Source organism: Phacochoerus africanus, chromosome 5 (genome assembly GCF_016906955.1).
Source record: "Phacochoerus africanus isolate WHEZ1 chromosome 5, ROS_Pafr_v1, whole genome shotgun sequence".
Classification (NCBI taxonomy): Eukaryota; Metazoa; Chordata; class Mammalia; order Artiodactyla; family Suidae; genus Phacochoerus; species Phacochoerus africanus.
In genome coordinates this window covers 72223661-72249189 of record NC_062548.1, presented here as the reverse complement: position 1 = coordinate 72249189, position 25529 = coordinate 72223661, and the positions used below count along the sequence as shown (strand labels likewise).

General features: G+C 40.3%; 1 protein-coding gene and 1 non-coding gene across 2 annotated transcripts in view; one reads left to right on the top strand and one right to left on the bottom strand.

Annotated features, from left to right (window-relative positions):
• TACR1 (tachykinin receptor 1) overlaps window positions 1-16621 on the bottom strand; it is a 181479-nt gene extending 164858 nt beyond the window's left edge. The window contains exon 1 of the mRNA XM_047781670.1: window positions 15045-16621. Within this exon, the coding sequence (XP_047637626.1) occupies window positions 15045-15433 (389 nt within the window). The 5' untranslated portion in view covers window positions 15434-16621. The remainder of the gene's footprint in view (window positions 1-15044) is intronic.
• Window positions 16622-23893: 7272 nt separating this feature from the next.
• On the top strand, window positions 23894-24000 carry LOC125128573 (U6 spliceosomal RNA). The gene has a single exon (XR_007135273.1). It is a non-coding gene; the product is annotated as a U6 spliceosomal RNA (small nuclear RNA).
• Window positions 24001-25529: the final 1529 nt, after the last annotated feature.

Sequence of the window (25529 nt, the reverse complement as noted above, 5' to 3'; positions counted from 1 at the left end):
CGTTCTTTTTTCTTGATTTCTTTCTTTCTTCTTGTCTTTCTTTCTTCTCTTTCTTTCTGACTTCGTCTTTCTTCTTCTTCCTTTATCTTTCTTCTCCTTCCTTCCTTCCTTCCTTCCTTCCTTCCTTCCTTCCTTCCTTCCTTCCTTTCTTCCTTCCTTCCTTCCTTCCTTTCTTTCTTTCTTTCTTCCTTTCTTTCTTTCTTTCTTTCGTTCTGTTCCCCCCCTTTTTTTTTTCTCCATCTGAAGGGCCTGGGAAATGCCCCTTACTACTGTGTGATGACTAAACAGAAAAAAAGTGGGAAGGAATATCTTCCAGAAAATTGATTGGAAGAAAAGCTTCTCATTGAAATTCATTTATTTCAGCCAGCCAGCAGAATAAATTTTAGAAAATATCTATTTCACTTATAGCCCTGAAACAAAAATTTGAAAGGAAAGCATCAAAATAAAATAAAATAAAATGGCGATTTGTCTTTACGGCAGAGATACAAAAATGTAAATAAAACAGTAGCAAGCCAATCTAGAACAAAGCATAAGACCATATGCTCCCCAGAGCTGGAAAGTCAGGGATTAGAAAGGATTCTTACTATTACCAGGCTTAACTAATATTGTTCTGAAGGATCTAGTTTTTTGCTAGAGGAGGACAGACACTGGATAAAAAATAAAAATATAAAATATAATGATTTATAGGCTATACATTATGGGAAAAAACTGAGAAAAATAACAGGAAAAACAAAACTTCAGCTGCACAAGTTTCTTTAAGAGACGATTTTAAAATGATTTAAAAAAATATCAATAGTGGAATTGTCTTATGGCACAGTGGGTTAAGGATCCTGTGTTGTCACTGCAGCAACTTGGGTCACTGCTATGGCATGATTTAATCCCTGGCCTGAGAATTTCCATAAGCCTCAGTGTGGCAAAAAAAAAAGGCAAAAATAGCTTTCTAGTACACCAACTATAATGCATTAGAAAAAACAGGAGTAGGAGTTCCCATCATGGCTCAGTGGTTAACGAATGCAACTAGGAACCATGAGGCTGTGGGTGCGATCCCTGGCCTTGCTCAGTGGGTTAAGGATCTGGCATTGCCGTGGGCTATAGTGTAGGTCACAGACGTGGATTGGATCCCACGTGGGTGTGGCTGTGGTGTAGGCTGGTGGCTACAGCTCCAATTAGACCCCTAGCCTGGGAACCTCCATGTGCCGTGGGTGCAGCCCTAGAAAAAGGCAAAAATAAAAGAAAAAATATGAGTATATAATTGCATTTTCTTTAGCAAAAATGTTACATTCTTTAAATGTTTAAAGAAACATGAGGGATTATATGGAGAAAAATACAAAAGAGTATATAAGAAAATATATGGGCTTGAATACATAGAAAATATAACTTGTTCATATATATATAAAAAAAGCTTTATGTGCTTACATGATATGCTTACAATTACTCCTAAAGCTAATTTCTAAATTTAACACATCACACTTTTCCCAACAAAAATTCAAATAAAACATTTCAATAGAGGGATTCTAAATAATGAATGCAGAATTATCAGGATGGATAAATCCATGCCATTACTATTAAAGAAATAGGTAGCAAAATAGATAAATCAAAAACAGCCCAAGTATTCATGAAATTCAGTGTATTACAAAGGAAATGCTTCAGATCAGTAGAGAAATAGTTGTTCAATAAATAGTGTTTGGACAACAGGATAAAGATATATGGCATTTAAAAATTAAATGTAATCTAAATTAAATTACTGATGGATTAAAGATTTAAGAAAAATCTCTAAACTGTAAAACAAATGAAATTGTTTCTGTACATTTATTTACTTTTGATTTGAGGAAGTCCTAAGTATACAACCAAAGGAGAAATCATAAAAGAAAAGGTAGATGGCTGTATCTATAAAAAAAATAATTTAACTTAAGATAATCACTGAAAAGGAAATTGAAATTTTAACCAGAAACATGGAAAAATATTTGCAGCATATAATAGTCAAAAGGCTATATTCTTAATAAACAGTTGCTGCAGTTCAATATGTAACTTGAAGATTTAAATTTAAAAATCTAGGGCTACGAATAGATAATGCACAAAAATGAACTATAAAGGAATAATAAATATACAAACATATTCAACCTTACTAGTAAGAAAGGCAAACATAATTAACCAGTTTTAATTTTTTAAACTGGAAAATATCTTTGTGAAATTATTAGGCATATGAGGAAAGGAGCACTCCTATGCAACAGATTTATTTATTCTGATTCATCCTGTCAACTTGTTAAAGCTTTCTGAATACTGATTTAGCAGAATGAAGCTAAAGCCTTCAAATGTGCAACACTCTAAACAGACTTTTCTTCAAAGAATCTTAATTAGTATCCTAATAATTGTGCATGTGTGCAAGTTTAGCTAAAAAACATTGATCACAACTCACATATTGTAGCAAGAGCCAGAAACTCCTACAAGTTCTTAGGAGGAGGGATTATTCCAATTATAATACTTTGTAACCATTAAACATGATCTGACAGAAGAACATTTAATGAGGTTTTCTTTAAACATTTTCAAACTCAGATAAACTCTCTTATGAAACATTAATTACTCCAGAGGAAATTTCCCCACTGTAAAATGAAATTAATTAATTAATTATACAAGGTGCCAATTAAGTTTCTGCTCCTAATCTCGCCACGTGCCACTATATGTACAAATAAGGCTTTTAAAATTTAGTGTCTCCATTATATTCCTTGATAAAGTAGAGGATAGAGAGGTAGCTGCTATGACTGTTCAGCATCCTCCCTGCATGAGCTGAGGCAGCTCTGTGATTTGTGAGAATGGCTTCTCATCAGTCCCTATATGGCTTAAGAGAACTGGATTGAGCTATAAGGACAGAGGATCACTTAATGTTTTTTTTTCTATCTGAAATCTATGAAACAGAGAATAAAGGTAAGGTAAAGGAACTAAGCACTCACTGAGCTATGAAAAAGCCATGAGACTCTGTCTTCATAATATAACCAAGTCGATCTGAAAAAAGAACATCTCAGCCAACTGGAGGAGTCATGGCTTCCAGGCTTCAAGAATAAAGGCCTTGATAGAGTTCCCATTGTGGCTCAGAGGAAATGAACCTGAGTAGTATCCATGAGGATGTGGGTTTGATCCTTGGCTTCACTCAGTAGATTAAGGATCTGGCTTTGCAGAGGCTGTGGCAGTGCCCAGCAGCTACAGCTCCAACTCAAGCCCTAGCCTGGGAACTTCCATATACCGTGGGTGCAACCCTAAAAAAAGAGAGAGAGAGAGAGAGAATAAAGCCCTTGCCACTGAAGTCTTCAAGCCAAGAGGAATGAAAGCTGCTGTGTAGACCTTCTACATAGGAGGTACACCCAATGTCTTCACACACAGATTTGAAACATTCTGAGAGTCTGGGTTTGTAACCCCTCCATTTTTAATGATTCATATGAAGAAACAGGATTCTGACCCATATTTTTCATGACATCAAAGTCTCAGAAAAGAAACTGAAGGACCCAGGACAGATGGTGATTTTGTTTGTTTGTTTTTGTCAGTTTATCCACATCAATGAGCAAGTCTGAAATAGAGGTTTATGTAAAGATAAAATAGAAAAGGGATACAGGATGCAGCCAGTTCTACTCAGGTAATAAAGCAGTTGGATGCAAACTAGGGCTCTGTGTGATTCTGTATAGGTATAAATGTTAAGATGTAAATTGGTAAGGGGTAAAACTTCAGGGAAGCCATGGAAATACAGAGCACATGGGGATGACAAAACTCAATTCCAGTAGCAAGGTGTGGGTGGGGCTGTGGACACTGGGCTGGCAGAGCTCCACTGTGAAAAGGGCACAGGATACTGGGCTGCAGCTCTGACTGAGACCCCTGAAAGGCATACCCAGATTCAGGTCTCTGACTCAATTCTTCTTCCAGAACCTCCATGGTGCCTCAGAGAGAAGGTGATTCTGCCATTTCTGCTTGTGTAACTTTGTAATCCTGGGGAGAGACTTTTTAGTAAATAGACAATGAAGAAATAGTAAGAATTGTGTGTATTGCAGTAAGTTTTATGACAAGTATATGTAACTTTGTGTGTGATTTGTTTTTAATATGTTGAAAATGAGAATCTGAAATATTAGAGAATTTGACCTGACTGTACTTATAATTTTAATTGAAATACCTAGGAAGATTTAACTAATTAATATCATAGTCACTGTCTAGATGCTCACAAGAACCTCATTTATTGATGTTATAAGTATAATTCTTAGGAGGTTGACATATTTTAAGAGAATTTGATAAGCTAAATTTAGAAGTTTTGGTTTATTAGATTTATTGGAACCAAGTACGTCCTGAGAGAGATTTTGTTTCTCCCAGGGATGTGAAGTTTTAAGAAAACCAGATGTGTTAAATTTGTGAATATAGTTTGAAGTATTTAGAAGAATTTAGTTAGTCAAGTTTACAAGAGATGTTTACATTTTTAAGATTGTTTGATTTGTTAAACATAAACTTAATCTTCGTTTACAAAATTTTGTGATTAATTGGAATATGTACGATCATTTGATTGATTAAGCTAGAAAATGTTGTTAAACGTTTAAGGGGAAGGATTCCATCTCATATTTAACAGCTAATTGAACATTAGTCACAGGACAAGGGAAAGTGAATGTTTAACACTTTAACACATGCAATCTAGATTCAGAAGAAATCTTCCAAGATTTAGAAGGCGTGTTCAAAGGCAAAAAACATAACAAAACAAAACAAAACACCATTTAAACAAATTGAATATCAACTAAAACATATGCAGTGGTAAGAGTTTTTGCTATGACCAAATTCTCCCTCAGACATTAAACATGCAAGTGATTTGAGGATGGTGACTTCGGGACCTATGGAATAGGGGAAGTGAATATGTACTTTTGGAGGTGTATAAAAGAAAATGATTTGGTTTTTCTACCCTTAACAATGCAGGGGTTAGGGGCGCCACCCTCAGAAACCCACAGTGTAATTTATAGTCTGCCCTCTGTTCCTCCATATCTATGGATTCACCCAACCACTGATTGTATAGAACCATATCATTCGTTATGGAAAAAAATCCAGTATAAGTGGACCTATGCAGTTCAATCTCCTGTTGTTCAAGAGTCAAGTGTATACAATATCCAAATGTTGGCTTCCAGTAGAGGGTGTGTACATCACAGGTGGGAAGGATCCTGGATGGCATTTAGCAACAGGTTTGATGAGCCAATTAGGAGTATTTTAAACTATATTTTGGATATACAGATATAAATGTTTCACCCTGATGCTATTATGCCTGAGGCAGAGGGAATTCAAGAGGTGACTGAAAGGAATGGGTGTTTATAATGAATATAATGATGTGTCAGGGTTTATTAGAGATCAAAATAGCATCACTAGTAACTGACTGCTTACTGGATGTCAGGCAATGAATCAGGAACTTTTCATATTGTTCCATTCCTTCCCCTTTCCCTCTCTCCTTGCAACAGTATTCTGAAAGGCAACTTTTATTAAGACCCATTTTATCAGATGGGGAAATTGAGGCCAGAGAGGTTATATATCTTGCCCATATTCATACAGCAAGAAAGTAGAACCACAGTTGGAACCCACAGCCTGTGCTCCTTCCTAAACTAAGTTCAATTATTGAAGGTCAGAGTGTAATGTTATTAAAAGACATTCTTATACAAAGGACATGAAAGACACTCCACAGAGAGTCCCAAGCATTTTCTTAATTAACCTTTTTTTTGTCTTTTTTTTAAATGGCTGCACATGCAGCATATGGAAGTTCCCAGGCTAGGGGTCGAATCGTAGTTGCAGCTGAGATCTACGCCACAACAACAGCAGCACCAGATCCTTAATCCTCTAAGCGAGGACAGGGATACAGCCTGCATCCTCACAGACACTATGTCGGGTTCTTAACCACTGAGCCACAGTGGGAAGTCCCCAAGAATTAAATGTAGTGATAAAACTGAATTGGAAAGTAGATTAAGCAGAGAATTTTAAAAGAGTAGAGAAAGGCCTCAGGCTCCTGGCTGCTTGAACAAAGCTCCTATATTGGTTCATGTACTGCACTGTTACTCATGCTGAGATTTATGTCACATGGGCATCATTAAAGAATCTTTCCATCCCTGGGATTCTTCATCCATAGAGCCTCATACTTCCCCTTTAAATAAATTGGAACCACAGCTTTTAAAGCTGGCAAGAGAGGAGGTCTGGGCAATGCAAGTCGATTTCCCAGTCTGTCTTCCACACCTCTGTCTTTCTCAGGACACTCTGCTGGAATGTTTCTATGTCTGTGATACTTTAATGTGACATAATCTAAGTGCTCAGACATTTACAGTGGTTTTAGGACTTGGAAGGCTGGATGGAGGATCGGCTTCTGCTGTTCTTGCCTCAGGAAGGGCAAGTAAGGCAGAAAGTTCACTTTCTGTTTCTAGCAGAAGTGCTGAAGAAGAAGCCAGAGGGGTTGGCAATAGTTGGGCTACAGAAGGGCTCATGAAATATCTTAGAATTTCCAATATGCCTTGATGGACTTAAGGTAAGATAGAAATGATAAACACCTATCTCAACTAAAGGTATTCTCCTGCGGTGCAATAACTGTTGGGGACAGCGTGTGGATCAGGAATCCACTGGGGCCCAGTCAAGTGGTATGTGGAAAGACAAGGTAAGTTAGAACATGTAGTTATTCTAGAATAGGGGGTTCTAAACCCTAAGTGTTCCATGTTGTACCAAAACTCCATGATAGGCATAAATTGGCTTATTTTTCTTTTAGGTGTGCTTTGAAGTTTGTCTGATACATTGGATCTGGTTTTCTGATTGATGTGTGCAAGAGAAAGGCACAGTCATGTCAACTACCATGCACACACTTTAATGAGTACCTACTCTGTGCCAGGCAACTGGGTAGCTGCTGATAACAGGAAATCAGATAAAGCATTCCCGTTTTCATGGTGTTTGCAATTTAGAGGGTGGGGAGGTGTGGGAGAGACCAACAAGTTACAAAGAGTTGGATAAATGACACAGGAATGTGTAAGCAGGACACTTAATCTACACTTACAGGTTAAAGTCAGCTTCTTAGTGGGGGTGGCACCTGAACTAAGTCTAAGAAGACAAACCAATAGGTACAATGCAGCCCTACAGCAGGTGTATCTGGCTAAGTAATGGTAATAGAGTAATGCTCAGTTCTGGGCATTAGTTAACCTCTCAGCTTAGGACCATTAGCAAATGGGAATAGTAAGTAGAGAGGAAAAGTAGGATGGAAAAAAGGAACAATGGACAATTAATCAGGGATGTTCCTTTCTTCCTCCTCTTCCCTCCTACTCTTCCTTTTTTTATTTTACTAGTAAGTCTCTAATATTCTCAAGGGTAGTTCTTTGCTTTGTCTCCAAGCTTCCTCTGCATGCTACTAATTATATTGCGTTATAATGGTGTTCATGACTCTGTCAAAGCTGAAGACTGAGACCACTAGGGCAAAGGCAATGTTTTATTGCTTTTGCATCTGCACATAGTAGGTGCTCAGTAATGATTTTATAGATGGACGGATGGGTGAGAAAGAGGGCAATTCTCTCATTGCCATCTAATTTTATCCATTCTTATCATACTCTGTTGACACTGTCTCTCACAGCTCACCAATGTTCTCTAATTGCCAAAATCAATGTCCTTATCATCCTCGGATTCTAATGACACTAATTAATATGACCAACCACAGTTTGCCTCTCTTAATTTTTGTCATTCTGCATATCCTGATTTTTCCACTAGCTTTCTGTTTCTTCTTTTTTCCCTCCTACTACCTGATAAGACATTTCCATGAATCTTTGGCCTCTTCTCTTGAATTATATATATGTGTGTGTGTGTGTGTGTGTGTGTGTGTGTTTCTACAATATTTTCTTAGCCTCTTTGCTGAAAACTCCATCTTGTCCTTCTTTACTTTATCCCATCTTCCTGCTTTACTTTATCCAATTTTCCTGCTTGAAAAACAGTCACAGTGCTGGTAAATGACTTAAGCTTAAGAACAAAGACTGGGGAGTTCCCGTCGTGGCGCAGTGGTTAACGAATCCGACTAGGAACCATGAGGTTGCGGGTTCGTGTCCCTGCCCTTGCTCAGTGGGTTAACGATCCGGCGTTGCCATGAGCTGTGGTGTAGGTTGCAGACGCAGCTCGGATCCCGCGTTACTGTGGCTCTGGTGTAGGCCGGTGGCTACAGTTCCGGTTCGACCCCTAGCCTGGGAACCTCCATATGCCGCGGGAGCGGCCCAAGAAATAGCAAAAAGACAAAAAAAAGAAAAAAAAAAAAAGAACAAAGACTGTTATGTGCCTAAAGGTCAGAGTAAAGGCTTAACCTTTTACCAGCTAAGTGGCTTTTAAAATAGTAAAAGAACTTATAAAATGGTAAACAAACCCTATATCCTCCACCCATAGCCCCTCCTCACTTGATCTTATCTAAAGAGCACAATAAAATCGTGTGGTTTCTTGAGGCAGTGCTCTTGGTCCCTGAGACCTTGAGTCCCCCGGTTCCCACTTTTACTGTCTCTGTGTTTTGTTTTATGTTAACTTTTTTCCTTAAGTTCCACAGCACCCATTCTTCAGCCCCATCCTGCTTGAGCTGGTCTCGGCATATATTCCTGTTTTCAAGGAATTTATGTATATATATGAGAGAGATTTTCTACTTTCAAACCTCAAATAAGCCATCTGTTTGGAAAATTCTTAAAATACACTTTGGTCCCTGAATTCTTACTCTCTAGCCCCACCTCTCAAGTTGCTCGTTGGGTATTTCCAACTTAATCATTATATATTTTCACATCAGATCTAAAAAAAGTGTACTCGTTTTCTTCCCACCAACTGCTCCATTCATTCCTTGATTCACCTGTGAATTCACTTCAACTGAGTTAGTCCGTAATTCTCCCCAAACGCTTTGCAATTTTGACCTCCATACTTTTGTCATACAGTTTCTATTACCTAGATTATCAACTTTATCATCTTCTCTAAAAATCTTACATGATCTTCTAAAAATCTTACATGGCCTTGTGAGTGATCTTCCTTGATCATCACTGCTCGATAACCCCTCTTCCTCTTGTTTCCTATAGAATTTCCCTGTGCAATGTTTGTGAAGACTATCCCATAAGATGTTATATGTATCTCTAAATCAGCCTTATTTGCATTACTATGTAGCATAAGCCCTTTAAGGGAAGACACAAGCCTCTGATTCAGGAAATATCACCTTAGCTGATGGCATCACCCCTTGACGGACTGAAGGTCTCTGACCAAGTTTAACATGAATGCTTCTCCCTCATGATTCTTATTGTACCACTTGCTAATTCAACAGCAGTAATAGTAACAAAGTCTTGTGCTCCTACTATGTGCTTTTACATTGATAATTAACTTGTCTATGCTTCTGACAGCTAAACATACCCCCTCCCAAAACAAGGACTTTTATCATTCAGGACACTGGGGGCTCACACAGGTAGCAAGTGCAGTGGGGCAGCTCTAGAAAGTGGGTGGGCAATAAACCTCTCTAGGAAAGATCCTGCAGCCAAAGTGACATATTCAAGATGGAACAGACTCAAAGTGATCTACATCAACCCTGATACTCAAGGTTCCTGATTTTAAAAAACAGACATTTACAGTGGATGAGCTTCGAATAAATGGCTATTCTCAGCATCACTTGGATGCTTAGTCATGGGTTATAAGGTCTATCTAAATTAGTGCAAAGGATCCTGAGATCTAAGACCTGCCTCTGGGTGTGATGGGGAAGGACTGCCTTGAGATAAACAGTGGCATCCAAGTCTGTCAGCAAGGTGCAGTTCGAGGACTTGAGAAAAAGGCTGTTTAAACTTGTAACTGAGTATAACTGGAACAGAGTGGGAAGGATACCAGGGAATCAGTAAGCGAAGTTTTTGGTTTTTTTATGCATGTCTTCTGCTCTTGGTTCCTCTTTCAATCTCTAAGAGAGTTCATTCCCTCTTTTGCCTTCAACCATTACCCCTATCTGGACAACTCTAGTTTTTGTGCTGACCATAGTTCATACTGTCTAGAGACCATCATCATTTGGATGTTTCCTTTCACTCAAACACAGCATATTCAGAACAAGTCTGAGTAGTGAGCAACCTTCACCTTTCATCTCACTGAAATTATAACCGCCCCTACCAATTAGAGAAGCAGTCTTATCAGACCAGTGCTTTTCTGAGCCTCCTTTTGCTGTGTACTTGGTTCCAAGTCAGGTTAACCTTTGCTTCTGTAACCCCTCTTGTGGGGCTTAGGGACAGGTCCCCTCTCCTCCCTTCTTAGATGCTGCTCCACAAAATGAGAACCAGTCATCATCACTGGCTCCTGAAAAATGATGGTGTTACCTCTCAGTATCCTCCAGCTGCTAATTTTGTTTCTGTTATACATATTTATTGGCCTTAGAACATATTTCCAAATCCATTGCTGCAATTTTCCATTTTTTATTATTTAGAATTCCTGAATGTATAATACTCTAATTGTCATACTTAGTTTTGTAAAAAAAAAAAAAAAAAAAAAAAAGCTGGAGTTCCCGTCGTGCGCAGTGGTTAACGAATCCGACTAGGAACCATGAGGTTGCGGATTCGGTCCCTGCCCTTGCTCAGTGGGTTAACGATCCGGCGTTGCCGTGAGCTGTGGTGTAGGTTGCAGACGCGGCTCGGATCCCGCGTTACTGTGGCTCTGGTGTAGGCCGGTGGCTACAGTTCCGGTTCGACCCCTCCATATGCCGCGGGAGCGGCCCAAGAAATATCAAAAAGACAAAAAAAAAAAAGCTTAATTGAAATATTTCACTCCTAGAATTATAATTGTTTATTATTAAAAGTGCTTTTATATCTGTATTCACCTTCCAATTTAATGAAACATCGCGCACATCTTTTAGCTTTTATAATAGGAATGAATTTTAAAATTTTATTTTAAGTGGAAGAAATTACAGAATTTTAAAAAGCAAAATCCTTGGTATTTGTTGGAGTTTAATTAGAGATAGATCTGCTATTATTTAGCCTATTTGTCTCTGGAACTTTTAAAAATTCTAGGTAACCATTGCATTGCCTTCAGTAAATAAGTATTCTTTCTGAAGGGAATCTCATTCCTTCCTCCCTACCCCTCCCCATTCTATGTAAAGATTACAGGAAAGATTCAAATTAGTTCTACAACCTGAAGAGCTTTTTTCCCTTTGCTTACATTTTGGTTTTAGAAGGAAATTTAGCAAAGTATACCAAGACAGTTTGACATAGTAATTCAACTTCAAGGAGTTTATTCTAAGAAAAGAACAAGGAAGGCTCTCAAAGATTTATGTCAATGATATCAATTTCAAAATTACCTGTAATCATTAAAAAAGAAATGCTATACATCTAAAAATAGAGGGATGGTTAAATAAATGATTATAACCATGCAATATAATTTATCCATTAAAAAACCTAGTTTGAAAACTATTTCATGCCCTGGAAAATGGCCATGATATGACGGTAAGGAACAAAGCAAAACACACGAAAAACCCAGCTATTGAAAGTGTTGTTATGATTCCAAATTTATCCTAAAAGGTGTGAGTGACTGTATGTGGCATAAATAACACAGAAAAAGTATAGGCTAGCATTCCAGATTCTTAACTGGCTGTCAGTACTGAAAAATCTACAAAAAATTGTAGATTTTTACACTTTGTTTAATGGAGGACTTGGAGACACAGTCTCATCCCTAACTCTGTCTTGAACTCTAACCTACTGAGCATGCCATTGATAGCCTTCTTCTAAATGTTCTTCTGGGAACATATATTGTTTTATTTTTTCATTCATTTAATCAATAAACATGTAGTGACTATTAAGTACCAAGCACTCTGCTTTGCTCTGAGGAGATAAAGTAAACAAGCAAGAATAGACATGTTTCTTGCCCTGCTCAGAATTTATAATCCTTTAAAATTAGGAAGAAATACTTTCTTTTTTAAATTTTCATTTCATTTGACCCAGTAATTCTACTTCTGGGAATCTACCTTAAGGAAAATAATCAAGAAAGCAGAACAAAATTACCATACAGAAATGTTTATTAGTGCATTAATCATAATGGCAAAAAGTTTAGAAATCACCTAAATTCCCAACAGCAGAGGGATTAAAGTAATAATGGCACATTCATGTAATGGAATAATAGGAAGCCACTATGATTATGTTACTGGATATTATTATTTTTATTTATTAATTTATTTTTTTAAATTATTTATTTATTTATTTTTAGGGCTACGGGTGTGGCATATGGAAGTTTCCAGATTAGGGGTTGTGTTAGAGCTAAAGCTGCCACCACACAGCAGCATAGGATCCGAGCTGAGTCGGCAACCTACACCATAGCTCACAGCAATGCTGGGTCCTTAGCCCAGTGTGCAGGGCCAGGGGATTGAACCCACATCCTCACAGGTACTATTTGGGTTTGTTTCTGTTTAGTTACAATGGAAACTCCCTGAAGACTTTTGAATAACATGGGAAATTGTTATTAATATTTTACATTAATATCAATGGAAAATGGTAAGCTACAAAATTATACAGAGTGTGACCTCAATGATGCAGTGTAAGAGTCATAAAAGAGAAATTCAAATATTAACAGGTGTTATTTTTGCATGATGAAGTAATGATTGATTTGATTTTTTGTGTCTATATTCTTCATGAACAAGGTTTAATTTTATAATCAGGAAAACCACATTGCTTTAATTTTTTAAGAATTAAGATTATCTGTTAAAAATTCAAGGAACATGCAAAAGTATAATTTAACATTGCCTCAAAGTCTGTATTACCATGGTGCAGAAAGGAGAGAGCATTCACATGGAGAGAGCTGAAGGCGCTCTTTCTAAAACATTCTTGGGAGAGAATGGATACACCGACATGCATTGGAGCTAGATTCATCAGAGGGCCTGAAGGGATTAATTTACTGTGCTCATAAGGCTAAACAAGAAAAAGCAGAAGGAGCACTTGGATGATTCAGAGACTCAGTCTTGAGGCCCTATCCCTAACTCTGCCTTAAACTCTAACCCTGAGTATGCCATTGATAATCTGTACATTAGGCACATAGTGATATTTCTTCCCGCTGTCACTTCCCCCAGAGATTCTGGCACCAGAGATTCTCTGACTTCACTGAGCACCTGTCACAAAGGGTCAGGGTCCTGTCTATGGTTTGCCTACAGAGAAACGGTGAAGCCTGAGATTCTAGACTCAAGGCAGCCGAATTCTGGCACCCTGCCCAATCATTAGGAAGACTTTGACTCTAAATCTTGCCCCTAACCTTCTAAATTCAAAGGGAAAGAGAAAGGCTGTGGATCATGTCATTTCTGTGTAAGCCAAAGCAAGAGAGCTGTCTGCTGGTGCACTGAATGTTTGGGCTCACAGGGTCACGTCTCCCCAGAGCTCACCCATACAAATCCCCAATGCAGTAAAAATACACTTCCCCTCTAATTTAGGCTCATCAAGCCAGTGTTTGTAAGGCTGAAATGGCACCAGGTTTCACTGTATGTATATTCAGTTATACATCATGCTGTGGATTTTCTAAGTTTAAGGGGGCTGCTGTGAAGTTAAAGGAGCAAGCCAGTGCTGACAGATTTATAAGTGTCTCCCATTTTTGCAAACTAAATATCTAAAAACCAAGTAGCATAAAAGATACATTTACAAAAGAATTCATTCCACTGCCACTTTGAGTAATTGTTTTCCCTTCTGCATTTAAAATATAAATTGATTCACCATAACTTGTTTACACACAACATATTAAGCACATGAGAACTGCATAAAGGGAATTTAAAAATCAGCATTTGGACATCACTGCAAAGGAAATATCGTTTTCTCTGATTTTAAAAGTGTTCATTGACTACAAAAGCTGCAAGACACTTCAAATCAATTGCAAATCATACATAACCTTTATGCAAAAGAGTTCAGTAATTTAGGAAACATTTTTTTTGTAAGTTCTTCTCGTAGCTCTTTCTTTGGCCTTTTCATATTCATTTATCTCAGCATGGCCATCAAAGGGACCGATTTCAAAAGCACAGTGGCAGGTGCTTTAAACATATCTCCACATCCCAGGTAAACACTGACCACTTCTGCACACATAGATATATACCTTGGAAACCTAAGACACCCACAGAAAAGTCAATAAAACAGAGCTGTGCTGTAATAATCAACTTGCCATCATGCCACCTAAGGACCCATTCATTCCACAATGCTAGCTAGCCCCAGTGTTTGCAAATGCCAACATTTTCACTTTTAATCAACTTCTGAAACCCTAGCCTGTTGGTTGCAGGAATGAAAGAGCTCTCAGTTGCCTTTAATTCCCTTTGCTAAGCATGTTTCTCTGTGAATACCGACAGGGTGAAAACATTGACCTTGCATGGCAGAAGAAATTTAGAAAAACTCTTGGATCCCTATCTGTAGAGTTCCTTAAGAAAGCACCGCTGCCTCTCACTCTTGAATGAGAACTCCTAGCAGCCTAGAGAGAGATGAATTAGATTCCTGAGTATTTTATGAGTCTAATGAAATGCTCTTCACATCCAAGGAAGATTGGAGAGTTGTGGTGGGAGCAGAAAGTCCCCAAATCTTCAGGAAAAAGTGAAAAATGAGAAATTTTGCCTGGGTGTACCTAAAACTGGAAAACATCAAGAAGCTGCAGAGTTGAATAGAAGGCCTGCAAGGATTCACAAAGCCCAGGCCCTTGGCCACGCCCTGGGTATCCCCTTCAGGCTTTAAGGGTAAAGGAGAGAAAGAATGCATGGAAAGAAGCAAAGAAGAAGTTGAAAGAAAAATGTCAGGGAGATGAGTGAAAAAGGGATAAAAAAAGAGAGTTAAGGAAAAAAAGGGAGATCTATACATAAAGGAAGGGGCATTGGTGATGGGGGAAGAGGGGAAGAAAAGGAAAGGGGAATAGAAAAGAAAACGATGAGATAAGATACAAATCTCCCATCAACAACTGACTAGCTGGCTGTCAATACACATCCAGGGGAACAGGTGGCCCGTTTCCACCTTGAACCAGGCACTATCCAACCCTGAAGCTCCAGAGCAATGTCATCCTCCTTTAAGAATACTTTCTCCGTTTTCCACAAGGGGCAAGCTCACCTATCGAAGGCCACGGCCGTCATGGAGTAAATGCTGGCAAAGACAGCAGCAATGGGGAAGAAGTTGTGGAATTTGCAGTAGAACAGGCCGTAGTACCACTCGTTGTGGACAGCGTAGGTGAAGTTCACCACTGTATTGAATGCGGCCATGGAGGCCTCCGCGAAGGCCAAGTTCACCAGGAAATAGTTGGTAACTGTCCTCATTCTCTTGTGGGCCAAAATGATCCACATCACCACCACGTTGCCCACCACGGAAGTCACCACGATGACTGTGTAGGCAGCCGCCCAAAGAACAATTTGCCAGGCTGGCTGCACAAACTGGTTGGGCTCCGAGGTGTTGGTGGAAATGTTTGGGAAGAGGTCTGAGTCCACCGGGAGGACGTTATCCATTCTTCTGCTGAGAGGTTAAACCTTCCTCTCTGTACACGCAGCAGACCCTGTACCGCAGGGTTTTGAGCCAGTGCCTGGGGTCAGAGTTCTGTTTAAGCAAGACGGGAGGACTGCTGGCTCTTTCTGGACAGGGCTCTTTCTTTGCAAGCAGAAGTCTTGGCACTAAGGTAAAAGCTGTTAGATGTGCTGTATGCCCTTGGTGGCTCTGAATTCCTCCACTTCCAAGCTTCAGGAAACACTTAAGTTCTCAAATCCTGAGACGTTGTCTCTCCTGCGTTGGTCTGGAGAAGAAAGAAATTCCACGGGTCACGGTTCCAGGAAGCAGGAAACTCCCCAGCCTTCTGCACCTGCTTGCTGCTTGCAACTGCTATTCCTCCTGCCTGCATCGGGAAAGGCAAAGCCCTGTGCTGCGTGAGGACCTGGGGGCGAAGGTGGGAGTGGTGGCGGGTATTAGTTACAGCACGACCTGTAAAAGTTCGCAGTTTATGGCTGGCATTCTGGGGCTCCGCGTCCAGCTGGAGATTTTTTTCCCTTTGCTCTCGCTGCCGCCGCCGCCGCCGCCGCCGCCGCCGCCACCGCCACGGTCTGCAGCTTTGCAGGCGCCTGTTGGCTCGGGTCCTGCTCGGCTAGGGAGTTAGCAGAACCTTGGCAGGCTGCGCGCGAGGTTTTTATAACCCGCTGCAGAAACGTCACTGGGAAGGGGCAGTACCTGGGTTGCGTACTCGCCGGTCCCCTTGCGCAGAGCGGCAGCTGCACCATCTGTTGACATAGGTCTCACTGCACCTTCGCAGATCCCAAGCCGTTTGCCGCTACCTGCTATGGGAGTCAGCAACCAGGGCTCCCCACGCACTCCTCGAGGGGGCGCTAGCTAGGTCGCTTCGGAGTAACTGCTCCAGATGGGGTCCGCAGCTGGAATCACAGATGAACCTAGGGGAAAGGAAGGATTTGCGAAGAGCTGTACTGATGGTCACTCAACTTCAAGAGATGGAAGGAATTCTGCCATAGTTCTGCAGAGACTCCTGCCTTTGGCGGTCAAAATTGGGCAATTGTGGGAGCGACGTGCCAGCTCAGCGCCTCGCTCCAGCCTGAAACACTCCCAAAATACCTAGTTCATTTCCCTAGCAGACCAATTGCACCCTGGGAAGCAGGGATATGTTCTAAGCTTTGGGGACACCTTCCCCAGCCACCTTGGTGGCTTGGCTCTTCGCTCCTTTGAAAAGCTCCAGCTGAACTCTCCAGATGAGGCCGCTGTGCAGGCAGTGGGAACTGGGCTGAGCTCTCTACGGAACAGTATGTCTCCCAGACTGGCATCTCTGGGCTCTCTGCCAGCACCCACTGCAGCCTTCCGTTCGCCTCCCGGCGACCAGAAGCCTCCGCCACGCATCTCCCAGGCCTGCCCGACAGAGCCTGTCCTGGGTTGACGTAGGGGGCTAGTTCGCCTCTCCCCAACCCGCTGCCAGGTTTACTTAAGTATCAGAGGGCAGGCAGGTCGGCCTGCCTTCCCTCCTCACTCCACGCCAGCCCCTGGCGGGCTTCGAGGCCTCTTCTCCGAGTTCAAAGTCATTTCAAAATGATCCAGCGGGCGCAGGGCACCGGGGAGAGGCAGACAAGGCTCTCCAGGACGTGCTAACCGTTTCGCAGAAACCGAAATGAACTGAGCCCTGGAGCGCCTTCCAGGCAAACTACTTGGGAGATGAGGGTCCGTGGGCGCTCGAATCTTCTGGGTCTTTCTGGGGGCCAGATCCCCTGCCTTTCACCGCGGGGACTCGGAACTGTGGGGCGCGAGCTGGGCTGCGCATCAGGGGGCGCAGAAGCGAGGGTGCGCTCAAGCCCACTCTCTCCGGGGAGCAGCGTTTTACGTCCTAGTCCCGCCAGGTCGCGCGCCTCTGCGGCAAGCGGGCAAAGTATCTCACTGGAAACGCTTCTCAGAAACGTATTTGTATGGGTTTATGCCGAGCTAAAATCAGATGCTTTTGGGGAACCTGCTAGTTCCCTCTGGTTTTGTCGAATCCTGGAATTTCAGGGTTACATGAACCGCATCTTGGGCTGCCGGTCCTCCAGGCACCCTGAAACCCTGAGAGGAAACTCCAGCGATAAATCTTGAAGAGAACAGTGCCCCTTTATTTCGAGCCTTCTTGTGGAAGGGAACACCTTCTCTTCCACTCTGGATGTCTCATTGCTGCTTCCACCACCTCGCAGAGCTGGCAGAGTGTGAGTGTTCACGTGGGTGTCCACCTTTAATTTCTCCTCCGGAGCTAGCTGTCTTTTTTTTTTTTTTTTTTTTTTTAAGGCCACATATGAAAGTTCCCAGGCTAGGGGGCCACAGCCACAGCGGATCCAAGCCGCGTCTTCAACCTATACCACAGTTCTTGCCAACGTGTGATCCTTAACCCACTGAGTGAGGCCAGGGATGGAACCCTTAACCTCCTGGTTACCAGTCAGATTCGGTTTTCGCTCTGCCACAATGGGAAGTCCTTGAGCTAGCTGTCTTAAAGCTGTCTTTACCCTCTCTCTCCCTGTCCAGTGGAGGCAGGCTGACTTTTTCTAAAGGAAACTCACTAAATGCTTAGGGGTGGGGTGGGGAGAAAGATAATCCTAATCATGTAATAAAAGTTAAATATATTTATAAATTAAAATAAATCTAAAAATAAGGGTTTATCTATTTATCCTCTATTAGCGGAGTAAGTTGATACCTTAAACCAGGTACTACTGTGCTGTGGGTAGAGCCCGGCAAACATTTACACAAAGCAGACAGTATTATGATGAGCAAAGGTATTAGGCCTGATGGGAGAAAGGGAGGCATCTAATCTAGGCAACAAAGAGAATTAAGGAAGAGGGTGGGAAACAGTCTGTGAAGTCTAAACAGTCTGGAAGAGGCTGAAAGGCAGGTTAATATTCCATATATGTTTCATATGTCAAGTCATGTCACTCTGCTTAAAGTTCCACAAGGCCCAGCTCACTTAGAAGAACACCTGCATTTCTTACTCTGGGCTTCAAGGGTCTGCATTTCCTGCCATGAAGTGTGGGTGAGGCTGGCATGGGTAGCTCCTTCCAGTTCCTGGTTTCTCATGGCAGGTCGCCATGTCCTAGGTATGTATGACTTGCTAACGTTAATTTTTCCCACAAAAAAAATCATATTTGTGATAGTTTGACATTAAGAAATGCCTCAGCTTTACAGTAGCAAAAAGTGTCAATTCACACACACACATTCTAACACACACACACACACACATCCTCTAAGTAGGGACCTTCTCTGGCATTGCCTCCTCCCCACATAGGAAATAGCTTTGCAAAAATGTATCAATAAGATCCTATATATGCTTTTTTTTCTCCAAGAGTTGATATGTTTTTTTTTCCTTATCCTTTTTTCCCTTGGCTCCCTTTTCTACTGAACTTCCTCCTTGACACACAGCACAGACTCACCAGGCTCAAAGTAAATTCTGTTGACAACCTAGTATAAATTCTTCCTCATTTGTCCAGGCCCTTTAATACTATATAGACAGAAATACAAACATACACAATAGCCATATATATACAAATATAATATTTTTGCTATTATCTGAATTTTGTTTTTCTCACTCAAAACATTGTTTGGATGCTTCAGAGTCAACAAGTAGATTTAACTGCTTTTCAATGGCTAAATATTATTATATGGATGCATCATAATTTATACATTCTTTTCCCTATTTATATGAAAATTTACTGTTTCCAGTTTTTGCTGCTAAAGACTTTTTTACATTCCTCTCCACAGTGGAGATTCCAAGTGGAATAGCTAAAGTTAATGGATTATATTTATATTCATATGCGTATATATATGTGTGTGTGTTGTATGTTTCTATTTCTATTTTATGTTGCCAGATTGAATCTAAAAGGGTGTTAAACACTAACATTTCCCTAGTGATTAAATTGCCCTTTTCCAACATCACCTATAGTAATAAATATTAAGGGTCTTTTTAGTTTTTGCAGTCTAAAATATGTAAAATATGATAACGTTCTTAATATATAGTGTTTATTTTCCTGACTACGAGAGAATTTAAACTTCTTTCAAGATTTTTTGACTCTGTGGATTTTCCCTTCTATAAGTTGTCTATTCACATTCCTTGTCCCTTTCTATGTTTGGATTGCTCTCTGGTCATTTTTTTCCTACATGCTCTTTGTATATTATAGGTATAAACACTTTGCCTGTCATGAATATTTCAAATATTTTTTCTAATGTTATTATTTATCTCTTGAATTTATGTGTAAACTTAAACAATTTCATTTAATCTGTATTTGCTTTTGGGGTTTTAAATTTTGGTTTAGAAGAGCTTCCCCAAATCCTGACTTTTTCCCCAAATCCTAGATTTTTTTTGGCATGTTTTTAATTGTTTCTTTTTTTATGTTTAGTTCTTTTATTCATCTATAGTTTGTTACTCTATATTATGTCAAACAACTTTTTCATATAGTTTGCTCGTTTGAACAGCTTTATCCACTTTCCTAGTGAATTAAATCATTCTCTTTGTCATAAAATAAATTTTCAAATATATATAATTCAATGTTTATTTTCTGCAGTCCTTCCCACTGATCTATTTACCTAGTCCTATAGCAACATTTACATATAATTCATATGATCTCCTCCTGCTCTCCTAGCCCCCTTGCAATTAGGCAGAGCCTTGTGACTAGTAGATTGTTAGTGGAAATGATATGTGTCACTTCCAGGTTTAAGCATAGAAATGTGTATGCGTGTGTGTGTGTGTGTGTGTGTGTGTGTGTGTGTGTGAGAGAGAGAGAGAGAGAGAGAGAGAGAGAGAGAGAGAGAGAGAGAGAGAGAGAGAGAGAGAGAGGGTTCTCTAAGTATTGTCTCCTGCCAAGTCCCAGCTAATGCAGCTATAAGAAGACTGGTCTTGATCATTTCGAATTACTGAGTGCGCAGCACAAGCCCCTGCCAAATCATTTAAGACATATAGCATGAGCAAGAAGTTAATTCTTGTTGTGTTAAAGCACTAGTGTTTTGTATTAATTTGCTGCTACCACGATACAGTAACTTACTTTGACTAATACAGAAATACTGGTAAGGCAAATTCAGATGAGTGCTCATTTCTTGCTTTTCTTATCTAATTTGGGACATCACATTTACACTAAAAATTTTTAATTCAATTTTAAGAGTTCCAAAGAAAACAAACTGTAACTATATAAATACTCTAATTGGAACTACCTGAAATTTGTTTGATTTTGATGAAATTGACATTTTTTGCTACTTTTTTTCATCCAAGAACATGGTATGTCTTTTCATTTCTTGAAGTGTTCTTTCATGCCTTTCAAAAATATTTTAGAATTTTGGTTAAAAGAGAGCCAGTCTCTTGACTAAATGTATTTTCATGTGTTTTGTTTCTTTTGTAAGTAAAATATTTCCTTTTTTACCCTATATCAAAGAAAACCTATTGACTTCTGTGCATATATATTTGTTCGTACGCGTCCCTCTCTGTGTATATATACCCTAGCCATTTTATTAAATTTCTTATTCATTCTAGTGTTTTTCACTTGTTTCTTTAGTTTTCAATCACACCATTAGCATTTTCTTGTCCCATTGAATTTCCTTTATCTTCTAAGATAAAGTTGAATTCAAAAGAGTGATAGCAGATATTCCCATATGGTTCTTGAAGTTAATTGGGATGGCTTTGTTTTTTTACCATTTAGGATAATGTTCATTGTTAAATTTGCTAAACAGGTTTTTTGTTTTTGTTTTTGTTTTTTGTTCTTGCCTGAAGCACGCAGATTTTCTGGGCCAGGGATCAAACCCATGCCACAGCAGCGACTTGATCCACAGCAATGACAGTACTGGATCTTTAACCCACTAGGCCACCAGGGAACTCCCTAAACAGTCTTTTTTGTTTAAATCACTTCCTTCTACTTCATTTTGCTTTGAAGTTGCCATTGGACTGTCTTGTAATTTCTTTTTTTTAATGCCTTTTTTAGGATTTGTTGATATGAATATGTATTTTTTTCAATAATTTTTGACATAATGGATTAAATGGCTAGACTTCCCAACAATGACCCAAACACTGACCCACCCTACCCTAACATTCCTGGAGTGAATTCTGCTTGGCCTGCTGTGTCATCCCTTTGATATATTGCTGGATTCATCCTGCTCATGTTTTATTTAACATTTTTGCATCGATTTGCCTAAGTGAGATTGATGTCCGGATTTTTTTCCTCTTTTCCTTTTCTAGCTTGATAAGGTCTTGATACCAGTGTTATGCATCAAAAAAATGAACTGTGAAGCATCTTATCATTAACTATGGCCAAAAAAAATTATTCGCGGTTCCTTAATCAGCAGCACTGGCATCACCCAGAAACTACTTGAGAATGTTAAGTTCTTGAGCCAAAGCAGAACTGCTAAACCAGGATCTGCATTTTAATAAGACTGTAGGTGATTTGTATGTACATTAAATTTAGGGAACTTAAAATAAGTCTAAGTGTTTTCCAAATTTTTCAGATAATAAGAATCTCTTGAATTTCTTGTTAAATAAACATATTATCGTTTTCCTTGGAAAATTCTGCTTTAGTAGGTCTGGGTTGGGGCTCAGTGATCTGTGTTTTGATCAAGTACTTTGGGTCAGTCTTCTCTTCAATCAAGTTTTAGAAATAAATGAGTCTGTTATTTAAAATCCAACTTGAAACTAGATGATTGCTGTCTTCATCTCAAGAAAATTGTCTTCTAGTATTTTTTGAAGTTATTACCTCTCTCCATCGGTCCTTTTTTTATTCTTTTGGGACTCTTATTTTTGGCATACTATGCCTCTTGTATCCATTCTGTAATGTTTTAGAAACTATGCCTCACCCCTTGGTGGTGACTAGTATTTTAAAAAATGAAATAACAGTATAGAAAATGTCAGAATGCACATATTGAGTAAGGGTACATAAGGTTTTGTGAAATTTTCATTTCTGTTACAGCCTGCCATGGACCTTAGTGAAAAAAAAAAAAAAAGTTTGAAAGCAATTCTGTGAGTTTCTTTAAAATTTCTTCGTGGTTTTCTTTTTTCTTTCTTTTTTTTTTTTCTTTTTTTCTTTTTAGGGATGCACTCATGGTAGATGGAGGTTCCCAGGCTAGAGGTCTACACCACAGCCACAGCAATGCCAGATCTGAGCTGCATCTGCAACCTACACCACAGTTCATGGCAACGCCAAATCTTTAACCCACTGAGCGAGGCCAGGGATCAAACCCACAACCTCATGATTCCCAATCGGATTTGTTTTCTCTGCACCACGAGGGGAACTCCAAAAATTGATGGCAGGGGGCACCCAGGTTTGAACCAGGGACCTCTTGATCTGCAGTCAAATGCTCTAACACAGAGCTATACCCCTCTCATCTTTTTTATATTTATGCTTTGTGTTCCAATATATTTCTTGCAGTTGATTTTCTAAGCCATTCCTTTGGGTATTTAATGCACTTGCTGAATATTTTAGCCAAAATGTTTTTTGCTTTATTTCTTAAATTTCCTTAAGGATACTTACTGTTATTGTAATGTTTTATTCAGATGTTCATGTAACTCTTTCAGCAGCTGTCTTACCTGAGCCTATTTTCTGATCGTCCAGCTTCATCTTTTCTGGCTGCTAGGCATCTTTGAATAGATTGCTGTTTTCTTTATTGGGTTACTTTGGCTCAGACTGAAGTGTTCTAAACAGGAGGCATTTAGTGATTTCCCAGGTGATGAAAGAAGCTGTGGGATTAGGGTTGGCATTAGCCATTCCCTCACCCACATACAGGCTGTCACAGTTCTGCTGTGACACCTCCAGGGAGCCTCCCTGCCTTCCCTTCTTCCTGCCCATTCCTGCCTCAGGGGCAGGGAGACCTACCTCATCCTTTCTATTTTTTTCAGAACTTTTGAGTCTCTGAGAGACCCCCTGGTATACTAACCCAGAGCAGAGATCTGCCCCCTTTCAGAGGTGAGTACCCAGCTTCCCCCCAAGTACCCAAGCTGATCTCCCAACAAAGCCCAGTTTGGTAGAGAAAGCTCTGCCCAATTCTATTGTTCTTTTAGCTCAACCCCCAACAGAGCCCCAGAATTCATTTTATGTCCAGCTGCCCTTAAGGCCTGAAGCTACTTGGATGATGAGAGAGGACATTGGATTTGGCTGAGAAAGGGAAAGCAGCTATATCTAGGTCCCCATAAATTGTGTCCTGTGGAACCACTGGTATGGAAGCATCCCCTTTCCCCCTTCAAGTGTCAGTGAGTTACTATTAGTCACTGACTTCCTTCCTCAGCTTTGTCCTTTCACAGGACAATCTGTCAGGTGTGCATTATACCTCTTTTAAATTAGATTGTTCTCTGAAGGCAGGAAAAATGTTATTTAGCTATTTATGTGTTAGCCCTCCCTTCCATACAGTTTTCTGCCCAGATGATGATGAATAAATTTGCACAAAAATGGTTGAATTTAGAAAGGTGGTGTGGCAGGGAGGCCGTAACAAATCAGAAATCAGTGCTCGCTTCGGCAGCACATATACTAAAATTGGAACGATACAGAGAAGATTAGCATGGCCCCTGCGCAAGGATGACACGCAAATTCGTGAAGCGTTCCATATTTTTTCCTGCTGAATAGCATTGAGAACTTTGTCTAGATACTCATGTTGCAACAGAAGAAAGGCTGGGGGAAAAATGTAATTGTAATGTATACATGTAAGGATAACCTGACCCCCTTGCTGTACAGTGGGGTAAAAAAAATCAGAAATCATAAAACTGTAAATCTTCCCAACACTAAACAACAATAAACAATAATAATAATAACAGCAAGCATGGAGAGGAGGAGGAGGATCACTTAACAGTGTTTGCTATGTGCCAGGCACTCTTCTATGTGTTTTATATATAATCACTTTATTTGATCCTGTGTTAACACTTCGAACATAACAACACAAGTGCTATGATTATAACTGTATGTGGATGTTACTCTCCTTCTACTTCTCCAGGCACAGGAAACATTTATCTCTCCCTCTTTTTTTTTTTTTCTTAGGGCCACACCTGTGGCATATGGAAGTTCCCAGGCTAGGGATCACCTTGGAGCTGCAACTGCCAGTGTACGCCACAGCAACACAGGATCTGAGCCACATCTGCAAACTACACTACAGCTTGAGGCAACGCTGGATCCTTGACCCACTGAGCAAAACCAGGGATCAAATCCACGTCCTCATGGATAATAGTTAGGTTCTTCACCCACTGAGCCACAACAGGAACTCCTTTTTTTTTTTTTAAACGTGGTGTTTATTAACAAATTACAACTTTTCCCCTCTTTTTTTGGCCATCCCATGGCATATGGAGTTCCCAGGCCACAGGTTGGGGATCAAACCTGCATCCCAGCGCTCCAGAGATGCTGCCCATCCCACTGAGCCACAGTGGAACACCCATTTAACTCAATATAACCATTTTCCACACAAACCTTTGTTCCTCGTGGGGTTCTGAGTTGTGAGATGCCTCTGAACTGAACTGAAGGTGGTGGGGATGGACACTGTTATCTGCTTAGCCAGAGGGGGGACAAATACTGTGGTCTGTCTGAAGCGCTCCAACACAAAGACCTTGCTTCTTAAAGGGAGGTAGACACATCCTGAGCCTAAACCTTAAGATGCCTTGTGAACTCCTTCCTTCTCCCTTCGTCTCCCACTCTCTCTCTCTCTCTCCTCACACAGAACTCTACTCACCACGTTAAAACAAGCCCACGCTAGCCTGCTGATAGGTATGAGGTCATGTATAGGAGAGACTCAAACATGGGAGAGTACCCAGCTAAGATAAGCAGAGCCACTAGACTAATCTCTGCAGACACATGAGTGAGCCCAGCCAAGACCACATGAAGCTTCCAGCAGACCTGGAGCCTCATGAACAACAATCAGTCTTCTATTTTAAGCCACTGAGTCTCAGGCTATTGTTACAGAAAGAGCTACCTAATACAGGAAGAACTGCAATATGTAAGTGAACAAGTATATAAAGGAGGGTGAGCAGTTCAGATAGGGACAACTGCCTTGAAGGAAATAGGACAAGGTCACGTGATGGAAAGGGACTTGCCCAGGCTACTTTATATAAGAACCTGGGTGAAGATCTTTCTGAGGAGAAGACAAGTAAGCCAAGAT